We start from the raw sequence: 23,407 nt of genomic DNA on the forward strand, positions 1-23,407 counted from the left end.
TTCTTCACCTGCAAGCTAGGGGTAATAGAACTCCCTAAACGAAAACTCTTGGAATAGTGCCTGGCACACAGTAAGGGTCATAGAGGCATGTGAAGTGATGATAGTGGTCATGGATATGGAAACCCTTGAGCCCTGGCTGGTTTGCTCAGTGGTTAGAGCATAGGCCCATGAACCAAAGGGCCTCGGGTTTGATTCCTGGTCAAGGGCACGTATGTGGGTTGCAGGTTCAATCACGGGCCCCAGTTGGGGTGCATGTGGGAGGCCACCAATCGATGTGTCTCTCTCTTACATCAATGTTTCTCTCCCCCCTCCCCCCCCACTCTCTCTAAAAAAATCAATGGAGAAAATATCCTCAGGCCCTGTCAGGTCCGAGGGCATGGGGCGTCTGCCCTCCATGTGGCTAAACATTCCTTAACTGCTGTGGGCTGAACTTTGTCACCAGCCTGCTTCTCACGAGGACACTCCCCTCAGCCAGGAGGCACGGACTGTCCAGCTGGGCTGGCCCCTCTGGCAAGCTGCATGGGGGATATTTTCAGATTCTGGGTGACATTCCCTGCCCCTCGGCTTAATAGGCCCCAGATGCTCCGCTCCTCCCCCAACTCCCTCCCTGCTGCTGGCCTGCAGGGTTGCCTGGGGCAGCCTCGCCCAGTCACTACACCTCTTGACTTCTTATTTTTTATTTAAAACATTTTGTTCCCCCTTAACATGATGGTTTGACAGAGGCCAGCATCAAAGAGGCTGTTCCTCCAGGATGGGGACCAGGACAGAGAAGCAGGCAGGCGAGGTGGAGAGAAGGAAGCCGACTGGGGAACGCGAGGCCAGGGAACATGGAGTCTTATTGGCTGAGCATAAAAGAAGCAACTGGAGGAGCAGCTGTGTTACGGGGCCAGGTCGCCAGGGGCTGGGCAGACCAGGCCCAGCTGGGAATCCCACAGGCCCTGGGGGTTTCATGACTCATGCTCTGCAGAAATACCTTCCAGTTCACTATCTTTCCCCCAACGCTTTTCTCTACCTTCCCTCCCCACCCATCCTCCTGCCCCCCTTTGCGGAGCATTTGAATGTGGAATTCTTGGCCCTTGTCAGTAATGAGATAGGGCTATTGCTGAAGCCTGGGGAGGGAGGGGGGCAAGTGGACACAACCAGAAGTAAAGAAAAGACAATACAGGGGCGTGGAGGGAGGGTGGGGTGGGAGCACCCAGGTGGGCGGCGAGGAAGGAGTCGTGGGCAGTAGACCCAGGAGGGCAGAAACGCCTGACTCACAGCTTAACCGAAACCGGGACAGGCGACAGACGTCGGGCAGGGCCCCAACGGGAAGCCTCCGCCCTGCTGCTCCCAGCTCGTTTCCATGGCGTGTCCTGGAAGCAGCAGAGGACAAGCGATAATCACGATCGCTTCGGATTCCGTCGCACTGCGACCTTTGCGCAGGGCCTTGGTGCCCACCGCCCTGTGTTGTGCAAAGTGACTGTCCCCGAGCTGGGCACCCCGAGCCCATTCTGTGGGGTGGAAAGCTGAGTCCTGGAAGGGACCGGTGGGGAAGTTAGGGCCCCCGCAGGGCTGCGCCTGGGGCCCAGACCTCTGGATTTCTCATCCAATAATGAAAATTTGGAGATGAAATAAAGGGAGAAGAGATTATATTGGTGAAAGTGGGCCAGGAAAATACAAACTTCGAAGACCAGATGGGAAGCCCTCCACTGAAGGGTTCTTGGACGCTGCTCCTCGGGCAGCCCTCCCATACTTTCATCAGCGACGCTGACCCTGGCCTTTTCTCTCTTTCAGGACCTCCTGTAAGTAACTTCGGCCGCGGTCTGCCTCGCACATCCGAAAGGCCTTGCTCCTGCTGGTAACGGGCCCTGGGCGGGATGCTGGCAGCTGGCCCTGCTGTCTTCCAGGGGGGCCCTACACCCTCCAGACAGGTCTGCAGGGTTCCTGTTACCACACAGGGCACCTGGCTCTGAGCGGGTCTACCTAGGGTTCTCGAGTGGGTTCTTGGCTTCGTGCAGGAAAAATCTCACAGCGCGAGTCCAGGTGACTACGAGGGTATGTTTACTAAAGCTGGGGCAGTGAAGCAAGGAAGGGCTTCAGGAGAATAACAGGAGAACCTAGGCTGGCTGCTTTGGTTCTGTAAAATGTTCCAGGAAAGAAATGAGCAGAGGCGGGCTGCCTTAACTCACTGGGAAGTCAGAGGAAAGGGGCCTGGGAGACAGGGTCCGGGTAGGCCCAGGACGACCTGCCATGCCCATTGCTCCCCTGGGGTTCTTTAGAGTTTAGGAGATGCACGCCTGTGGGGGGAGAAGTCGGGGAAGAAGAGGGAGAAGGGAGTGGCGGGGACTACTCCCCAGAGGGAGAGCACACGCTGGGCTCTTTGGGGGTTTTATCTCTGTCCTGCAGGCAGCAGTCTTGGGGGGGGGGGGTCTCAGGAGATAGTCATCAGTTTTCCAGAGGTGCTCCTGCAGGGCTGTGATCTCCACTGATTGGTCAGCATCAGGGCAGGGGTCCTTAGTCATTGCAGCTGGCCCCAGCATCGCCTGCCTGGAGCTGAACTACAGCTGAGGCCTAGATGTCATCCCTAGGGAGGTGACCTTCCACATCTGCTGTAAATGGCTCGGCCAGTTCGTTCGGCTCTCTGTCTCAGTTTCCCTGTTCACTTATCCTGGCTCACTGGCCTGGCTCACCCCCCGCACATTGATACAGGTAAGAGGGCCACCGTCTTGCTTTCCACGCACGTCTGTGCCCCTCCAGGGCCAGACACTGGCCGCCCCACCTCAGGGCCCAGTTTCAGTCTGCAAGGCTGGCGTGCTCCATTGTCGGCCTGGCTCCTTTGTCCCCAAACAACCGGAGTCAAAGAAGCACCTAGTCGTGAAAAGAAGAAAGAGATCATCTCTATTCAGTGGGGTCCTTGGAGGTCTCCTGCCCATTCAATAGACGGGTCAGTGAGCGGCCCTGAGTGTGGACTGGTCCTGAGGAGCTGGTCCACGCCGCAGTGTGGGCAGCTCCATCCTAGCGAGTCCCTTTGGGCAGGTGGGGCTGCTGTTAGGAGAGCGGTGTCCGCAGTTAGATTAGCAGACAACACAAATTAGAGGCAGCCGGAGGCCCCTCCCCGGGGCACCTGGAGGCCCGGGGCGGGGCGGGCGCCCAGTCATCTCCAGAGAACCTGAGACGCGTTCAAGGAGGCCGGGCCGAAGTAATAGACCCAGAGAACAGGAGCATGTCTTCTTGAGGACAGCATTTGATATCCCAACAAAAGACCCAGAGGTCGCGGGGGCAGCTGGAGACCGAAGCTGAAAGGGCCCAGCCCTCAGCGTCAGATCTTTCTCAAGGCTGCTGAGAGCAGCGCGCGCCGTCCCTTCCTCAGAAGGCACTGCCATCGTTTTCTTCCTCGTGGCCGTCCCTGTGAGCGCGGCCAGCCCACTCTGTGTCCGAGCGCGTGCTGAACCCGTGCTGACGAGGCCCCGCTCCCCGCCTGCCGAGGGACAGAGAGGGAGGAAAACCCTGTCAGTCCCTGAAAGGAGGGGATGATTTATCGTGGCGTGTCTTGGATGTCAGATCTCAATTCCTGTCATCAATCTTCCAAAATAAACTCTGCCATAGGAAACTTCCACCGACCACCTGCTGGAACCGGCCTGCTTTCCCCCTTCTTTCTGACAAAGCCAAAGAGTGCTCACCTCCCCCACTCCCAGGACCTGCCCCATCCACGGCTCCCAGAGCTCAGCTCCGGTCCCCGCCTGAGGAGGGCCCGGCCTCACTAGGAGCGCTGCGTCCTGAGAGCGGCTGTTCCAGGCAGGGAGGGTGCTGCCCTCCAGCTCTGCAGTGCAGGAGCCGCGAGGGGTTGCCAAGTCTCTCCTGGTAATCCCTGCCCACCTGGACACCCCAGAGCCGTCGAGTGAGGGGAGGGTCCAAGCAGCTGCCCCACGCTCAGCCCGACGTGGAAGAGCCCTGAATCTTTCAAGTGGGGCCGAAATCGCAGGCTGGCTGAGGAGGAAGTGGGACGCTGGCCAGGATGGGATTCACCTCCCAGCCCCGTTCTCTGCTTCTGCACAGAAAGACCGCCGCCGGCCAGACGGGAGGGACAGGGAGATGGCAGCTGGTCGCAGCGCCTGTCTGCTGCCCTCTGCTTGTACCTCGGGGGCCCCTCCCGGGTGGCTCAGTGCTCCAGCTGGAAGACTCACCTTCCTGTGGCACGGGGACCACCGGTGCCTAGAGGACACAGCCACGGAAGGAGGGCTTTAAGTAGCAGCAGGAATCACTTAAGTGCTACACAATTTGTGGCCACCACTGCCCCAACCTCATGCCCATGGCAGACATTGCTAATCATTTAGGAGGCTTTTTAACAACGTGCTTAATTCAGTCCACTGGGGTCCGCACTCATGCTGACATCTGTTGGCCATGCCTGCACGAGATTTCAGAGAGAATGTCTTAATTATGGGAACCGTGAGACCGAAACAGATGACTAAGGGAAGTAGGGGTGTCTCTTTTTCTGGAGGAATATAGTGGAATATATGACGTCCAGCTGTCGGCCCTGGTTGACTGGGATCCTTGGATGTGATCAAGGCCTCCCTTCCTTCTGTTCATGAAATAACAGGGACTCGTGGAGCGCAGGTGACAGGCCACAGAGCTGGATGGGTAGGGTGGGACCACAGGTATTACAACACCCTTTCCTCCGTAAACTTCCCTCTTCTCGCTTCATTTCAGGGTCCTGTTGGAAGGCCTGGCCTCCCAGTAAGTAGCTTTCATTTATTCCTTCTGCATCTGTCTTGCATGCTCTTTCTCAGTCCAAGGACTGGCGAGATTGGGTGGCCGCCTTCCTCCAGATGGAGCTGAGAGGCCCCTCCAACGTCTCTGGCCCATAGCTGAGAGCAAAGCTCCTTGGTACCCTCCCGGGCCCAGACAGGCAGATGGCAGCACGCAGCCCCTCTGGCACTGGACCTCATTTCCACACCGAGGGCCCTGTAATGGAGGTCTGGGAGGGGCCTCCTCCGGCACCCCAACCTCGATTAGACCGCTGTCCCGACCTTGTCCTATGCCCTCTGGTGAGAGTAGGCTCAAACACTGTTCTCCCCCCAGTTATCATTTCTGAAAGCTAGAGAGGCTGTGCCAAGTAACCATGGGGGCTTTGGAATAAAAGTAGAAATAATACTGACAGCCACCTCTTACTGAGACCTTACTACGTGCCAAGTACTATGCCAGTCACTCTCCATACATTTGATTTGTTCAGCAGCTCAGTGAAATGGGTTTTATTCTGCCCATTTTATAGATGAGGAAACTGAGACTCAGAGAAGTAACATACCTTGTCCAATTGTGCAAGCTTCAGTCGCAAACCTCTTGGAGGCCCATGCTGGGACACACCATTCCACACTGTTTCCTGGGCTCCATGCTCTGCCTCCGAGAACCATCTTTAAAGTCTTCAAAGACACTGCTCTGTGGGGTGTAGCCTGGGGCGTATACGGGCTGAGTACTGGATGCTGTGGGCCCTTGGATGGGGAAGGACTCAGCAACATGCTGTAACCAGCCAGAGGGTCCAGGTGAGGTGTGGCATGTGGTCCAGGGCTGGCACCAGGTTGCCCTCTCTCCCTGCACCGGAGGCCACACCCATTAAACCCCAGACCCTCTGTGCACCCCTCTCACCCTGGTTTCTCTTCTTTCACATGAATTATTCTGTAATCTCGTGACTAATCCAAAAGCTTCTAGAGTTCATGTCCAGCAGTAACTTTCTTAATGAAATGCATGTGGGAGAATATTTAGCCTTGAAAATGGAAACTGTCCCAGTAAGTCCGTGCCCCGAAGCAGAGGAGCACGGTGAATCGGTCCCATGAAACCCAGAGAGGGGAAAAGTCAGATGACTGAGGGGAACGTGGGCAGACTTTGTGTTTAATGACAACGTCCACCTTTAAAAAGCATTTGGGGGCCATGCACGGAGCAGGGGCCGCCGCACATACTTTCCAGTCCCCGGCCACTCCACGCCTGTCCTGAACCTGAGCGTTTTATGGCCAGGACTGCAAAGAACATTAGTTTTAGAAAAGAAATGAAAAGAAACCAAAACACACATCCTGCAATATCATTCAAAAGCCCAAGAGTAATTGGGCCATGGTATGTCACACCCAGGGCCTGGCGTCCTCAGCAGACAGGGCCACTGACCCGCAGGTCATGGTCTTGCTCATGCATCTGCGTAAAGAGACCTGGGAGTGACCCACACAAGATTTGCTGCTGCTGGCCCCTTATTTTGAAATACAAAACACGTGAAGCACAAACACGCTTATAAATCACTTTCCCGCTGGGCTTACTACCCATCGATGCCATTTACACAGCACTCGCCAGGTGCCAGGCTCTGGGAGTGAGCTTTCCAGAGACGTCATCTCATGGCCGCCTCCCAGCAGCCCGGGGGGAGTGCAGACGCTCAGGGAGGCTGAGGAAATGGATCCATGCTGATGGCCAGCACCGCCGCCCTGCCACGCAGCAGAGGCTGAGCGTTTCATGAAGGTGCCCTTGGTCTGGACCAGGTGCATGTCATGAGAGCCTCATTTCAGAGCCAACTGCTACTCTGGTACGTCCATCTACATGATGTCCCTCAAGGCATTTTGCCTCAGTGGAGTCAGCGGACACAGAATCACCCCAGAAATGCCCATGCCCTTCAGGGGACTCCACAAGCCCAGCTCTCGCCTCCCAGCAGGACGGGCTCCGTCTGATTTTCAGCCCCCAGTGCTCCCCACCTTTCAGGCTCCTCGCAAACCCAGGCCCACCCCAGAATTTATGATGTCTGCACACGTATAATTGCAAAAAAATATTTTCTACCAAAAGGGGGAGGAACAAAACTTAATAAGCAGATTTCCAGAGTGAGAAGATGTAACCCCTGGCTACAAAACAAAGCATTTCCCTCTGAGCAGCTGAAACTCGTGATGCGCTGTATCCACATGGCTCACGGTCTTTCCTGTTGGTGCTGGGGGTGGCGGCAGGGACTCTGTCCACAGCCTTCTCAGACAGGGGGCCTGGGAGGAGCCGGGGAGCGTGGGCACTGCTCCCCAGCTTTGGCAGAGACGGACCTAGGAAGGTGATTCGCCTATCTGTCACATGGGGCCTGCCACTCACCCTGCTCTGTGCCTTGAAGTTGAGTGTGACAGGATGTGGTACATTCTGGCTGTAGCTGGGACGGATTGTGAAAACAGAAGTCTACGGGAAGAAGAGCCTTGGACCCCTAATGGGACACGTAGGGAAACTGAGGCCCAGGCTGGGGAGCAGACTCCTACGTCTGTGCTCTTACACCGCACCTCGCCCGAGTGCAGACAGCGACAGGGGTGGCTGTTTACCGAACAGTCCTGGGGACCGAATGGGCACGTTCACTCGCACGATGCCTGGGCACCGTCCCCACTGCCCATGCGAACCAGGGCGTAGGTGTACAGCTCTCACGGGGCCCCTCACATGCTGGCCTGGCTCCAGCCACATCTAATCGTGTCTGCCTCCTTCATCAGGGGGACAAAGGTGCCATTGGGATGCCTGGACGTGTGGTGAGTTGGTGCATTTTTACCTGCTCGGTGGCCACTGCTTGCTTCTCCACGCTGGCCTGCCCTCCAAACCCTGACAAGATGTTGCCTACCCCAGCCAGGGGAGGGGGGACGGGGATTTGGACCCCCCCCCCCAAGTCAGCTTCAGCGAGGGACAGTCCAGGAGAAGGGAAGACGTTTTCTTTTAACCCTTCAGAGCTTGCAATATGGCTTTACTCTCCAGAGAGCTGCCAGGGCAAGGGAAAATCCCAGAAAAAAAGCATGAATAAAGCTCATTGCCAGTCACCTCCCGGGAGGACAGGGTAAGGCCCGAACCCCTCTGGGCATTGGGAGAACTCCCACCCCCCCACCCCCAAGGCTGGCAGCTCACCCTCGGATTTATAGCGGTCCCTGCAGCCACCCCTGGCAAGAGCAGCGAAAGACAGTGAGAAATCGGCCTCCAAGCTCCCTGGAAGCCGGTGGAGCGGCTTCTGCGGCGTCCTCCCCGGTCCTCCCCAGACAGACGGGAGGACAGCGAAGCGGGGCCCGCTCCAGGCAGTGCTTCCAAATCCCCACCGGGAGGCTGGAGTTCAAACATGCAATGTTTCCTGCCGAACACCGGAGGGCAGAGGGGAGCACGAGTGTTTGACAGGGAGCGTGCATCAGGAATGGGAAGGCTCCGCTAGGCCTTGAGGGCCCAGTGCTAGGGCTCGTCCTGGTGGCTTCCAGCCTCCGAGGGGCTAGAAAGGGCAGGACAGACAGACTGGCAGCCTAAGTGAATGACGGCCATGCGCTGGCCTCCCCACTACCCTATCTGACCCTGAACTCCCCTCCTGCCATCAGCCTCCACTTACCCTGGTCCCGGGTGCTCCCTGATACCCCTGTGCCATCCTTCCATGTCACTCACATGCTTTTCCTCGTAACCTCACCCTGGGCCGTTGGCTCTAGGCCGGGGTACAGCATCCTGCGTGAGTTTGCTTGCTATGCGAGCCAGGTGCCCAGAGCACGGGCATCCAGACCGCAGCTAACACCGGAGAGTGCCAACTGCATGCGGGCACTGTGCCAGGAGCCTTGCGTACATCAGCTCACTCAGTCCTCACAAGAACCGCAGGAGGTAGACGCAGCTTCCACCACCATTTTTCAGATGAGAAAATTGAGGCTCAGATGCTAAGTGCATTTCCCAAGGACACATGGCCAGGAAGTGGCTGATCAGGGACTTAATCCAGACCGCCTGACTGCAGGTCTGTGCCCTTGACCCTGTCAGTGTCAGCAACATTGGCAGCGCGGCTGTAACGAGGGTCTGATCCTTAGGGTGAAGCCACCGCACCTAGGTCTAGGATCTGGGACATTGCAGGGGTTCAGGTCGAGGGCTCCCTGTCACAGGGCTTTGAGCTCCCCAGGGCCCACTCAAGGCTCTCCCACTACCTCCCAGACCACAGCACTGTGGAATCCCTGCCTGCCCTGTCTCTCCCCTTCAGTTCTCTGACTCCAAGCGCTGAGGCCCCCAGAGTGTCACCGGGTCCTTCTCTGTGCAGAGCAGGGGGACGACATTCAGCCAGCCTTTCTCAGGGGCTTGCTGTGGGTGGCCTGAGCCAGGCACATTCTTCACTGGTGGCTTCCAGCCTCCGAGGGGCTAGAAAGGGCAGGACAGACACAGACGGGCAGACTGTAGTCCTCCAAGATCCCACTGTATTGACGGGCATGTTGAGACTCGGCCAGCCCAGGACTGTAGTGGAGTTGGGTCAGACTCCAAACTCTTTGGCTCCTGATGTGTAAGCTTCAGGAAACTGCTCTGAGTGCAGCTACCGGCTGCAGGGCAGATTACAAAATGCAAAGCAGCCCCTCCTGGCCTGCCCCTCCTGCCCTCCTTCTGGGGCCCTGTGGACATGTTCCCCATCTATAGCTCTGGCCCACAGCGGTGGGACGGGGAGGAAGAGCCGCAGGAGGTCTTCCCGGTTCCTTCCACACAACTCTATTTTCAAAGTGGGGTTTCATGCTGCTTGTGCTATTTTAAATATGACAATGGACCCATCTGGCTGCCCAGTAGTAGTCCTGGCATGAACCACCTGATAAGAACTGGGGTGGCCGGTGGGTGTGAAATGCCTGAGTTGTTCCTGTGGTTCACCGGGGGTGGCAGCTGGCTTCTATGGATTGGGGCTGTCCATCCACTGGTCACTATGGTGACAGGGACCCTGGGCCGTTACCCAGTTTCCTCTCCATCCCAGATCCATCCTCCCGGATGTGTGTGTCCTGCTATCTGTCCTCCATGTTCCTCCTACACCTCTCCTAAGGACTCCCAGCGTGTCCATTGTGCTTGGCGCTCAGTTGGACCTTCACACCAGCTAGATTGCGCCTTACAATGCAGTCCTTGGAAGAGCCTCCCGTGCCCACCCCCACCTTAGATGGCCACCCAGCTGGGGCAGGTTTCCTGACCCGGGTGGGTTCTCTCTCTCTCTCTCTCTCTCTCTCTCTCTCTCTGTCTCTGTCTCTCTCTCACACACACACACACACACACACACACACTTGGAGAGGCCTCTGAGACCCCTGCCACTGTCTCAGTTGTGTGGGGTGGCTGGGGCAGGCCCTGGGGGAGGCAATTGCCATGTTCACGCTGGCTTGTTGGATGCGGGGCCTGCCATGTGTCAGCATCTGTGTTTCGTTTTGTTTCTTATTTCACGGCGATTTCTGTGGTTTGGTCGTTGTTGTGCCATTAACACAGACCTTGTGTGCGTGCCTCTCTCATCCTTTCTTTTTTCTCTCCCTCCCTCTCTTCCCTGCACCCTGTGTTGCATGTGGCTGCCCCAGGGAGTAAAGGGCCAACCAGGCGAGAAGGTGAGTCCACACTCTCCCCGCTGCCCTTCCCCGGGCTGTGCTTCCGCCTGTGGACTCCTGAGGCTCAGAGGCCCCAGCCCGGCCCTCCTGCGGCCACGCAGGCCCCAGAGCTGCAGCCGCCTGCTGCGCCCTCGGCCTCCAGGGCCCCGTCCTAACAGCTTCCACGCCCTCAGGCAGGGGTCTAGAGGTTCTGGGCTAAGGCCCAGCCTCTCTGGCTGAGCGCGTCTCCCCTCCTGCCGAGGCTGCCAGTGGCCCAGGCAGCCTCGGAGCTTGATTCCAGGCCTTGGGCAGCCACCCTTCCCAGAGTCCCCAGTGCAGTCCCCAGCACCCTGCTCTCCTCCCAGCAGAGCACTGTCTGGGTCCTGCTGTCAGAGCATCTCTGTCAGATCACCTCTCGCACCATCTCTGTTCATACACCCTTCATCCTCTCTCTGTGGCCCCTCCCCACCAAATTCTGGCCCAAACAGAACCCCTCTGAGTGGCTCAGAAACTAGGACTAGGAAGTTCCGGGCAGCTCCAGCCTGCAGGCTCAGGGTGCGTCTTGTCCCTCCCTCTGCTCAGCAGCTCCCTCTACGGGCCAGGCTGCTGTGGACCAGCTGCAGGGTGCGCAGCCGCCTGGGTGTTTGGGGATGGGGGTGGGGAAGACGACCTGGGGTTTGAAACTTGGGTGGGGCTGGGGCAGGGCGGTGGGGAGGGGCCACTGCGGCCTGAGCAGCCATGGCTGAGCTGTGTCCCCTCCCTCCTCCCTCCCTGTGTTGCCCTCTCACCCATCACTGCTCTGAATCCTCTCCTCCCTGCTTCCCGGCCTGGGGTGCCCCCGCCCTCTTTCCCTGGGCCCCACATCTGATGCTTTCGCTACATCTCCTCTTGCTTTATTCCTCCTGCGTCCCCACTGCCTTCCTCCGCCTTTCCTGGGCGCTTCATCCTTTCCCTGTCTGGGTCTCATCTCCCTCATCCTCCCTCTTCCTGCGCATTCTCTGGCCCCTCTGGCCTGCACCTCGGGTGGCCTGCACCCCACTGGCCTGCTCCTCCTTCCCCACCTGCCAGCCCTTCCCTCTGACTCTTCTCTTCCCACCCCTTTCCCTTCCCGCCCTGCCCCTGCTCCCTCCCTCTCTTCTTTCTCTCTTCCACAGGGGGCCCCAGGAGATGCCGGAATGTCCATCATTGGTCCCCGCGGCCCCCCTGTAAGTGGTTTTTGCTTTTCTTGGGGGGGCAGGGGGGCTGAGTTAATGAAAAGGGCTTGGAGTGGAAGCGTTGCCTCCGGGCGTGGCAGACACAAGCGATGCGGTGGCCAGGCCAGGCCTCGGGGCTGCTGTTGATGTTAACTGGCTAAATATACCTAAATTACAGCCCCCCGGGAGGGTTCGCGGGGGCTCCCCTCCAGCCGTGAAGCCAGCAGCTCCGAGGCCGCCCTGCTGTTTACGGGCAGAGTGGAGAAAGCGCCCACTCCCGTCTGGAGCGGTTGCTCCAGTTCCAGGGGACCAGCCGTGTTTCCAGGTTCCCTGATCCGACACCCTCTCCCGGGCCCAGTGGAGTCCCGATCCACCCCGCACCCTCAAAGGCTCCTCTTGTGTTTAGCCTGGATCCTGTCTTAGTCCCGCCACCCAGTGGCTGGGGGCTGGGGAGAATCAGAGATGATTCCACTCAAATATGTTTCCCTAAGGACCAGAGGGTGACATGGGTGGGATGTGGGAAGGTATTGTGACTATGGGAAGGGAGACGGGCTGTTTTTCTCAAAGGACGCCTGAGCCACAAGGCTTCAGTAACATCACCAGATGGTGCCCTGGCCACTGTGGCTCAGGTGAATGGAGCATTGTCCCATGCACCAAAGGGCCGTGGGTTCAATTCCTGGTCAGGGCAAATACCTGGGTTGCAGGTTCAATCCCCAGGGTACGTATAGGAGGCAACTGCTCAATGTTTCTCTCTCACATCAATGTTTCTCTCTGTGTGTTCCTCTTGCTCTAAAATAAAATAAAAAAAATCACCAAATTTCTGGGTAAAAAGGACTTCAGCATTTGTCTAGCACAGGCCTCAGAGAAGGGGAAACAGGTCTGGAGAGAGGAAGGGGCTTGCCCAGGGTCCCACACGTGGAGGCTGGGGCAGGACTAGAACCCAGGCTCCTTGGAATCCAGGGCTTCCACCACAGCAACAGGCCACCATCTCTGTGTTCTGCTGCGTGCTTTTCTTGACCTATTTGAAATGAGATGGTGAGGGGAACAGTCCCTTCTATTCAGGTAACAGGTTCTGGGAGTCTGAGGCTAGCCCAGTGGACAGATGAAGCTCAACCTGACCACTCTCCTGCCTTCAACGGAGAGAGCCAATGGGAAGCAGGAATCTCGGCTACACAAGTCAAAGGAAAGGGGTCAGAGAGCGAATTGCTAAGTCCAAGGGACAGCGCTGTGATGAGTTAAGCAGCCAGCGAGGGGCGATGGTGAGAGCCGAGAGCTGAAAGGTGGAGCCAGTCAGGCTGCTGGGAGCCGGGAAGGTCAGACAGGCTTCCCCACCCTCTACTGTCAGCAGCTCCATCTGTGGGGCAAGCTGCTGTTCCCCTGGAGACACCCATCAGCTTGATACACATGTTGAGGTTTCTTGGTTTATTTACTCTGTTAATATTTATGAGGCATCTCCTGCTTGCTAGGTAGTGGGGTAGACGAGAAAAACTGACTGCATCCTGCTCATCCCTTTGCAAAGAGACCAGCAGTCCCATAGTGATTACACGTAAAACCGGACTGCTCAGCCTGGGGTGGTTAGGGAGCTGTGGGGACATGGAGGAGGCGCCTGATTTGGGACGAGGGCAGGCAGGAAAGGCTTCTGGGAGGAAGGGATAACAACTGTGATCAAGGCTAAGCGGAGGTTACTCGGCTACCAGGCTGGGAGGAGTCCTGAGTCCTTGAGGCAGGGGAGCTCCCTAGAAACTACTGGAAAATGGGGAAGTTCTTTGCAAAGCAAAGCAAGAGTGAGATTGGTGAGCTGAGCAAGGATCCGATCATGAAGGACCTGGACACAATGTTCAGGGGTCAGGACTTTCTCCTGAGGGCAGTGGAGAGCCCTTGGGTTGTGTTCAGCTGAAGAAGGACAAATCAGATTTTCAGTTCGAAGAGGTCTCCTGATCCCCCTGCTCCAGTGTGGAGAATGTTTAGAAGAGGCTGCAGGTGGGGCCTGGCTGGAAGGCACCTGGGTAATCAAGACCTGGACTGGAGCAGTCACGGGGCTGGTGGGAGTGCTGGACTGGTGCGATATTTTGGTGGAACTGATGAAACATGGTGGTGCTAAACATGGGGGTTGAGGGAGAAGGTGTCCAGGATGATCCCATATTTCTGACTTGAGAACAGAGTGGATGGGGGTGCCATCCCTAGAGGCAGGAGCATATTTTGCTGGGAGAGGTGAGTTTAATCTGAACATGATGAATTTGAGCTGTCCTTGTAACGTCCAAGGGGAGTTGCCCTCGGTTTGCTGCTGGAGTTCGGAGGACATGGTACACTGAGCTGGCTCACACCAGCCCGCAGGAGTGTCATCACACCCCTCCCAACTCTGTTCAGTGATATCACATTGGCAGCTTGAAATCAGCCACGGTGGGAATATTTACACCACAGAAATTGGCCAATCCTGTGCAAAGCAGGGCTCTCCACTCTCCCGACCTCAGCCAGGAATTAAACATTTAGCAGCACAGAGTCTTATTTGAAAGACAGCATTGACTTGAAAAGAGGGGTAAAATGAGGCAGGCTCTGGGCAGATACACGACTGAGCCTCTTTCAGGAGTCAGGTAGAGAAGAAGGGAGAGTTTCTGGTCACTCTCTCCAACCAGAACATTCTCTCTGCCCATGTTGCTTTATCCTGCACAGGCTGCAGGTAGGAGAAAGGTAGGAAGGAGGAGACAGATGTAGGGTCCACTTCCCAAGAGCAGGGATACACATGGCTCCCTCTTCACCCCGTCCTCAAGTTAAGGGGAGAGATTTCAGGGAGCAATGTAAAGCTCATTTCCCTTGTTCTTCTCTAGAAATAGATAGTATTAATCCAAAAATTAATCTTAAATATATAATCTATAACTTTAATATGATCTTTTCTCACCTGAGGATATTTTGCCACTTATCTTCAGATAGAGTGGGAGAGAGCAAGAGAGAAAGAAAGAAACATTGATGTGAGAGAGACACGTCAATTGGTTGCCTCCCGCACGACCCCAACCAGGGCCGGGGACCGAACCACAACCGAGGTACATGCCCTTGACCAGAATCGAACCTGCGACTCTTTGGTCTGTGGGCCAATGCTCTAACCACTGAGTGAAACCGTCCAGGACAATAGGATCTTAATTTAAATAAATTTTTTATGGGGTTGAGAGGCCAACAAAATAATATTCAATTCATTTGGGAAAATAAGCATGTGAGGATGTCAGGAAAGCTGAAAAATAGAATAAGGGAAACGGTGAAGAGGGGACTGGTTGTTCTACTAGACATCAAAATGTCACGAAAACAGAGCAACTATGCCAGCACATGAAACAGAATGGGGAGGCTAGAAATAAAGCCAAATGCATCTGGGAAATCGCTCGGTGATAAAGGCTTGACTTCACAATAGAAAGAGAAAAATAGATTGTTCAGGAAATGATGCTGGGACAACTGACAAGTCACTTACAAAACACACACACACACACAAAAAAAGATGACTTTCTACCCCACTTGTTATATCAGAATAAATCTCAAATGAATAAAATACTTAGATGTAAAACATGGAACCCTAAAATGCGAGGACAAAGCATGAGTAAACATTTTATCATTTTTAACTTGGGAAGGTCCTTCAAAACACTCCATGAAACCCAGAAGCCACAGGAAAAGATTGATAAGTTGTAGACATAAATGTAAAACTTCCATATGGCACAAAATATTTCATAAAAAAGACTAATGCCCATTGGAAAGACTATTTGCAACACCTACGATGACCAGTTACTGCTCTTGACAAAGCTGTCCTCAAATCAATAGGAGAAAGACAAACAGCCTAGTAGAAACTATTGGTAAAGAATACAAACAAGCTGTTCACAAATAAATGGGCCCAGCAATAAACATCGGAAGAGATGTGCAACCTCAGCGTAGAATTTGTTGTAAATTAAGATCCAGTTCCAAGCCTCTCCAAGTGCCTTGCCCGGGCCCTGACTCTCCAGGAAGCAGAGTTCCAGTTTCCACTTGGTCAATGACAGCATTCTTCCCAAGATGCCTAAAAAAGCCTTGGTTAGCCCTGGATTTGGCTTTGGGTTGGAGCGATGCCTCCTGCTACCAGGGCAGGCTCTGTAATTAGCAAACCATGTAATTATCCATCCCTACCATGTAAACATTAGCCCGAGTGGGACTTGAAGATGCTTCTTGGAACCCTCTCCTCCTGACCTTTCCTTCAGGCCTCTCAGCATTCAGAGGAGTCGAGAGTTTACAGTGGGAGGTTTCAGAGGTTACATTGCACGGTTTCTGCTCCGTGCTATTCTTAGCATCACTTATCTTTGAGAGGAGAGAGGCCCGGGGCCCTTCTGATACATGCGTGGCATCTCCTCCCTCTTGCCCTTCTGGATGCTTCTGGATGCCTGCCACAAGCCCACCCTGAGGCTGCAGATCCTCCCCACCTGGCCAGTGCACCCACTCTGACGTCGGAGTCCACATCCCACCAGCATGTCCCCTGAGCAGAGGCTTCCGGGCACCCATGTCCGCAGCTTCAGGGATGACCAGAGCAGCCTGGAGAGGTCTCAGGTTCACAGCAGATGGATCCAGAAAACTCTTCCTCTGCATAGGGTCTGATTCTGAAACTACTGTTTGGCAAGGACAAGCCTCCTTGAGTCCTAAGACATTGAACTCAACAGCAACCTTGTGTTTCGGTGCTCCTGGGTTCAGTTCGACCCAACAACCAGGATGGCAGCTGCCATCTCAGAGGGCTTCACAAACATAGGTGAATGTAATTCAATGACCCTCTGAGCCTGTCCCCACCCTGTAGATGAGGTCGTCGAGGCAGAGAGAGGCCAGACACCTTGCTCGGAGTCACACAGCCATTGTTGGTGGAGGCAGCAATCAAAGGCCCAAGCTTGGGAAGAGAGTGGCCGCCGCAGTGAGGGGCACCCCACGCTGAGAGCTAAGCATGAGAAAGGTGTGTGCCTGGGGAAAGGCAGGCGAGCCCATGCGCCTGAGCAAGGAGCCGCTGGGAGGCCGAGGCAGGAAAGGACAGGGAGTGGCGGATGCAGGTGAGGTTGAGGATGACCATGAACGATGGACGCGTGAGCTCTTCAGGAGCAGAGTGGTGCCTCTTAGCTCTCCGGTGCCCTCGACCTCCTGCTCGGCCTTCCCCAGCTGGATCTGCACAGCCTCATGCTGCTTCTGGCCTGGACTCATCTCCTTTGTCCTGACTATTGGCCATAGTGAACCTGCTGTAGTCTCCAACCTGAATTGCACCTCCAGGAGTGTGGGCATGAATTGATTGGTGTCCCACAAACATGGGGGAATCCAAAATTGCCCAACTAGGAGAGGTTTGCTTAGAGGAAGGTGAGCCAGCTCCCCTCGTCTGGCCTGAAAACTCACATCTCGAAGGTCAGGTTCTAATACCCACTGACATCCAAACTATCCTTAGATAAGTGGCCGTGAGTAATGGCTGTGTAAATAGAAGGGACTTAGAAAACCACAGGTCAGGATTCAGTGTGCTGCAGGCTGAGTCCCGATGTCCTCGCTCTGCATCACGTTTATGTGCCGAGACAGTGTCCACAGCAGCGAGGAGCTCCCAGGGGCCGCGCCCCTCTCCCCACCCCCAGGCCCGGGAGGAGATGTCCTATGTCCCACTTCCACCTTTATCCTCCCCCACAGCCAGCTCACGATGGTGAGTGACTTCCCTGGATGGTCACAGAGGAGTGGGAGGGAGACCGGGCCCCTCTGGGGACAAAGGTGAACCAGGGGACTAAGGATCCGTTTCATCTCTTCACCGTCCTCACTCCTTTCCACTCTTCCAGGGCCAGCCGGGCACGCGAGGTTTTCCCGGATTTCCGGTAAGCGGGGAGGGCTGAGGTTAGCTGGGCTCCAGTGACCCCTGGGCCTGGGGGGGGGGGGGCGGTAAACATCATGCAGAACCAGCCCTGAGGCTGCTCTTGCCCGTCCAAACCCCAGCCACCGAGGGTCCTCTCCCACAGCCTGTCATGGGGAGCAGCGAGGAGACGGCTCAGTGCGTGGCTCACAGTGCAGGGGGACAGGGAAATGAGTGTGGAGAGGGAGGGACGCAGGACAGGGCAGGTGAGTGAGGTCACAGGCTGGGAGAGCCGGCAGGACGCTGGAGTGTGGCACACAAGCAACCTCCATTCTGCCTTTGAAAGGGGCTCTGCCTGGAGGAGGCAGCCAGGTGGCTGTCTGGGGGTCCCGGGACCCCTGCTTGGGAGCCCAAGACGGTCCTGGGGTGATGGGAGCAGAGGAGCAGCTCATTCTTTTCCGCAGGCCTCGGGCTGGCCAGCCCTGACCTCCTAGGAACACACTGTCCACTCCCCTGGGGAGAGGCCGGGGCCTGTCAGCAATGGTGACAGCCCCACTGAGTCCTCCTCGTGTGGGGCCTCCTCACAGGGACCCTTTGTAGAAGGCCTGTCATTCTCATCCCCACTTTAGAATGGGAAGCTGGCTTTCCCAAGGTCGCATAACCAGTAAGTGGCCAGGCAGAGGCTCGGACCCTACCTGGGGGAGTCTTACCCCCAGCCCAGGCTGCCTCCTGGACAGGAGACCTGGAATGCTCGGCCTCACATCTGTCCTCTCTGCTTTCAGGGTCCCATTGGGCTGGACGGCAAACCGGTGAGTAGACACTCGGGCGCTGGGCTCCTCCCCGGCGTCTGGTCCAGGTCGCTCACCTGGGGTCTCTCAGACCTTCTGCAAGACCCCAACTCCTTGGAAAAAGCTTTAGATAGAGTGACCAAGACAGAACGTTCCTGAGGCAGAAAGTCATTGCCAGTGGGAAGGGAGAGGGGCCATTAGATTAGATTGCCCCTGACCCCCGTGGGCCTCCACGGGCGCAAATCCACAGCCACCAAGATGAGCCTCAGCGTCTGGAGCAAGCAACACCCTAGAATGTGCTGATGCTGGGGTGCTCCTGGAAGGGGCCTGGGCACTCGCTCACACCGTTGCTCCCCAGCACCGCCAGGGTGCCTCCTGCGCCTCCCATTCTCCCAGAGTCTCCCATCCCGGGTGAGACCCCACACATATGTCCAAGTTCCTAGAGAGGCTGCTTCCCCATCCTGAACAACTCTCTGTTCATTTCAATCCTTTTGACTTGGCCCCAGACACGAATTCCATGGGGGAAAGAAGACCCCTCCCCACTCAGGGAGGCGTGAACGGGAGGGAGAGCTCCCCCTCCCACTGCTCGCAGAGACGCCCCCACAATGGAAGGCGGTGAGCGCTGAGCCTGTGCCACCCACACCCTCTCCCTGAGCAGCTGGCATCTCTCCCAGGAGGGGCCCGGCCGCCCGCCTGGCCTCCCCTCTGCAGGCCAGAGCTAAGCACAGCAGGTGGCCGTGGTGACCATGCCACTCACCTCCCGGGACCTGGTGATGGAGGGAGGAGCCGCAGGGCCGGAGGACTTCTGTGTTGCAAACAGTGTGCCTGGAACTCATGCTCTTCTCCCTCCAGGGCTACCCCGGACCAAAAGGAGAGATGGTGAGACCCCAGCTTCCCTGTCTTCCCTCAAGGGGTGGGGGTCAGTCTGGTCCGCATGGGCCACAGCCAAGCACAGCCTGGCAAACAGGACCAACCGGGACAGTGCAGTAGCTGCCCCCATGGTCACTCCTCAGCTGTGCGCAGCGCATCCCCCAAGTCCGCACATCAGCGAAGGGAGGAGAGTGGGCGGGGGGCTTCTCCATGTGGAAAACTAGGAAAGGGGGTTCCAGAGAGTATCCACGCTTGGCAGTGTCACGCGGATTAGAGGCTAGTGCTCCCTCGGGAATGAGCTCACATTCAGCATTCACACTGGGGGCGTAGGGAGCCCACCCAGCGCTTCCTCCGTGGCCAGGTTTCCTCACGCCCACCCTGCTCCGGGCTGCCCCGGGACTTCAGGTGGTCCTGCCCTACTGGGCACAAAGCAGCCTTGGAAAAGCCGACGGAGGCCCCACTTCCTCCAGCTCCTTCTGCCTCTGCAGAGCCTTTCAAAGGGATGTCCTCTCCGTTGTCTCCCCCAGGCCACTTCTTCCAGAAGGGCAAGGTCTGCCCCTGGCAGGGGCTGTCTACTCTGGGGGAGGCCCAGTTCTCAGAGGGGCTGATGGGCCAGCCCTGGCTGGGGAGCTGCCCTGCCTCCAGGTTGGTCACGTCTACCCTGTGAGCAGCCAGCTTCTGCGGGCAGGCCTGGGATTTGAGCCAGGGGTGAGAGCAACATGGCAGGCTCCTGTCTGCCTGCTGGAGGGCTCAAGCTGGTCCTTGCTGTCAGCCCTAGGTGAGGACTTCCCCATCCAGGACTGGGGCACTGCCAGGGCATGGGAGGCCAGAACCCTGCCTTCTGAGGGAGGCAGACCACCTTGTAGATGGGAAAGAAGATGAAGGAATGCCAGCTGGGGGGCCCGGGCTTCAGCCCCAGCTCTCCCCAACTTGCCATGAGACCCCTGGCAACTCAGCTCCCTTTGGACCTCAGCCTGTCTGCTGGACTCAGACTCGGCTAACGTTGAGTGAGGGTTTCCTGGGTGGTGGCCATGGAGCTAAGTGCTGTACACATATCTCACTTAATCCTCAGCATGACCTGTGCTCCAGGTCCGAGCCCCTTTGACAGCTGTGGAAGTTGAAGCTCAGAGAGACTAAGTGATTTGCCTAAAGTTGCACAGCTAGGAGCGTCCAAAACAGGATCCAAACCAATTCTCGAATCCCTTCCCTCCACATTCATTGCCTTTCTCTCCCTTATTTCCCTCTCCCCTTCCCTGTCCCCTGGCTCCTTCCTTTCTTTAGCACATTTGTATTGAGTATCTACAGTGTGCTGGGCACTGGGCCAGGTGCTAGGGCTACAGACAGGAGTAAGGAAGGCACGGTCCTTGCCATCCTGTGGGGGAGACGTACACTGAAACAATCACTGACATAATTAACAGTCTGTGCTACGGAAGGGCAGTTGCCCTGAGAAACCTCAGTATAGCAGCACCTCACCCAGGCTGAGGGTCAGAGTTCCTGAGGGTGGGACTTGGACTGGGGCTTGAGGGATGAGGATTTACCTAAGAGAAAAGGGATTGGGAAGGACATGGGAGAACAGCTTGTGCAAAGGCTCTGAGGCAGGAAAGCCCTTTCAATGTCCACAGAAGCGGAAGAAGGGCGGTGAGGCACTAAAGGTAGCGGGAGGGAGCAGGCATTTAATCCGGGGGCCCCAGCCAGCCCTCCTCTCCATCCCAGCCATGTTCCCTGCAAGCGCATCTCTTACTGCCCCCACCCTGTTCCTCAGTATGTTGTTCACGTGCCTGAAGTCATGGAGACAAAGCAGAAATGAACTTCCATGTTATCATTGTGGTAGAGGCACAAGGAGTTTGGATGCCAGGAGTTTGGGGCATCCCCTTCCTGGTGGCCTGACGTCTTGGCACCCATAGTCTTGGCACCCCAGAAGAAGTGATGATGGTAATCAATTAGCACTGTTCTGTAATCCTCATACTGATTTATTATTCCACTCTACAAAATGGGAGCTCAAGGCACAGAGTGGTTGAGTATATTGCCCAAGGCTACCCAGCTCCTAAGTAACAGAGCTGGATTCAGACACACGTGGTGAAATGTTACCCTTTACCATACCTTCTTTCTGCTGCCTGGGCCCTCTGTCTTGAAGGAAAGGACCCTTCTATGGGGCTCCTCTTCCTGCTGTCCCTCTGCACCACCCCACTTAACCTGTCTGTTCAGGGATCAGAGCTAATTCAAGGGAAGGATGGAGCCGTCCCATCTCTGCTGAGCCCACACGGGTGTGATAGATCCCCTATCTGCCTCATAGTCATCCATCAAAATCCGACAGGCCACAGAGCTATTAGACTCCTGTTTGGCTTGGCACAGGAGCCCGAGCTATTAATTCAACACTCTGTCTGGCGTAATTATCTTGGCCTGCTTATCATCTGTCCGTCTCCTACTCACCTTCCTCCCCAGATGGTTTTCCCTCTGCTGGACATCCAGCATGGGGGCTGGGGGTCACTCTCATATGCTTACCTGTGTCCACCCACCTCACAGTAGCCTGGAGAGCTTGATGTAAGGTGTAGACAGGATCGAGTCCCACAAGTGCCATAAATGAGAGTCGAGACTGAATCGACAGCGTATCCCGTCACTCGCAGGGCTGTCCTCGGGTGGGAAGAGCTCATTCACCCGAGGGCCTAGAGCAGTGCCAGGCACGCAGGAAAGCCACGAGCACCTGAGCCAGCACCTCGTCCATGACCTGCCTTAAAGGGGCAGCTGCTTTTCAGCTACAGCTAATTGATGCCATGTGTTATTGAACCTTGAAATATTTAAAAGAAACTTGAAATCCAGGTTTTTGGTGTGTTCTCCTTGCTCTTAAATGCTGGCAATTAAATGAAATAAAACTGTGTAGGATCAACCAAATACCTCTGAGGACCACAATTGCCCCCTAAGCCACCATTTGGGATGTCTGGACTCACTCCTGCAAGTCTGTGCAGTCCCGAACCTTTATTTCTTTCTTGGCCCCTGGCCTTCCCTCTCTCATCCAGTTCCTCCCTCTGGCCTGAGAAAGGGCGACTTGGTCACCTGCAGTCTGGTTCCTGCCAGGTGCGTCATATTCTGCTGAACTTGATACTAAGCACTTAGTCAGCCACGCGGACTAGGGTGCCAAATGGATTGTCCCAAAGGCTACTTGTCTCCCCTATGAACCTCCTGGGACTTTCCCAGTTGGCCAGTCGGGGAAGAGAAGGCTCATCTCCCACCTAGAAGGATTGTCCTGAGAATCCTGAGTCCTCCCAGCCCCTAAGAACCTGGTTCAGCAGTGTGTCCTCACAGGCCCCCTCAGGATGGTGGCTGGAAGGACCTCAGGCCCCAGTGGCCGGGGCAGTGCCTGGGGCTCTAGCCAAGTCTAGAAGCCCAAGCCCTGCCTCCCGAGGCCCAGCCCAGTTCAGAGAGCGTGGGAGAGTGGAAACAGCTGGACCCTTACCGTCAGACAAACGGGCACACATCCAGTGCCACCCCTTGCTGAGCCTTGTCTCCCTCAGCTCGTCTGGAAGACGGAGCTGACGTGAGCACCTTTCTCGGGCCAGGGCGGGTGTGAGCTCGGCATTTACTGAAAGGCAGCCTCAGAATGGACCCTCAAAACAGGAAGCGCTTGTCCTCCCTCACTTCCGTCCACGCCAGGCGTGAGGCCTCCCCACGGGCCTCAGCTCGGGCTCCTGAGAGCCAGCTGGATGCTGTCCTCAGAGAACATGGGTCCACCCTGAACCCAGGCTCCCTTCTCAGCCCTGTACGTTTGATAAGACATCTTGGAAGGAAACCCCAAGGTCTCTCATGTTCCTCCAAGGGGCCCAGGACATGGCTTAAGTCGTCAACTTCCTGCTTCCTGTGTTGCCAAAGGCTTCTGCGCAGCCATGAGGAGACAATGGGCATGAGTGAGGCAGGTGCACAGCGGCGGGGCCCACCTGACATGTCACTGCCGCCTCCTTCCTGGCTGGGCCGTGAGGTGCTGGGGGTGAAGGAGTGAGTGAACGAAGGACGGCCTCTGTCCTTCCTCCCAGCCGTGCACGTGGGCACAGGCACTAGTAACGCCCGCTGACAGATGGAGGAGCCGAGGCATGGTGTACAGGGCACGACCCGGGAACGTCCCGGCCCAGGAAGAGCCGGCGTGGGTGGTGGGGCCCAGCCTTGGGGACTCCAGGCATTCTGCGGAGCACCTGGAAGCCCAGCTTCGAGCACAGTCCCTACCTAGACCTGTGTCCCTGACCTGCCGGCCTCCCGTGCGCCCACTGACCTGTGTGTGTTTCCTCCCCACAGGGCCTGACGGGTCCCACAGGACAGCCGGTGGGTACCTCACCCTCGTGCCCCCAGCAGAGAGGCTTTGGGCCACTGCGCTTGTAGCTTTGGTGTCTGACGCTCTCATTTCCATCTCTTTACAGGGGCCTCAAGGAGAAAAGGGAGAAAAGGTGAGTTCAGTGGAGGTTTCCTAGAATTTTCATCTCAGGT

General features: G+C 56.5%; 1 protein-coding gene across 16 annotated transcripts in view; it reads left to right on the plus strand.

Moving 5' to 3' along the window:
* COL13A1 (collagen type XIII alpha 1 chain) overlaps positions 1-23,407 on the plus strand; it is a 148,076-nt gene that overhangs the window by 65,515 nt on the left and 59,154 nt on the right. For 4 of the 16 annotated variants that reach the window (XM_036264691.1, XM_036264692.1, XM_036264697.1 and 1 more), the window contains exons 3-11: positions 1,777-1,784; positions 4,690-4,716; positions 7,461-7,496; positions 11,438-11,488; positions 17,269-17,304; positions 18,062-18,088; positions 18,920-18,946; positions 23,219-23,245; positions 23,341-23,367. In XM_036264691.1, coding sequence (XP_036120584.1) covers positions 1,777-1,784; positions 4,690-4,716; positions 7,461-7,496; positions 11,438-11,488; positions 17,269-17,304; positions 18,062-18,088; positions 18,920-18,946; positions 23,219-23,245; positions 23,341-23,367 — 266 coding nt within the window. Of the gene's footprint in view, positions 1-1,776; positions 1,785-4,689; positions 4,717-7,460; positions 7,497-10,277; positions 10,305-11,351; positions 11,489-17,268; positions 17,305-18,061; positions 18,089-18,919; positions 18,947-23,218; positions 23,246-23,340; positions 23,368-23,407 lie in introns of all 16 variants that reach the window. The other 12 variants (XM_036264690.1, XM_036264695.1, XM_036264698.1 and 9 more) reach the window with 6 other exon arrangements.

Source organism: Molossus molossus, unplaced genomic scaffold, assembly GCF_014108415.1.
Source record: "Molossus molossus isolate mMolMol1 unplaced genomic scaffold, mMolMol1.p scaffold_m16_p_17, whole genome shotgun sequence".
NCBI lineage: Eukaryota > Metazoa > Chordata > Mammalia > Chiroptera > Molossidae > Molossus > Molossus molossus.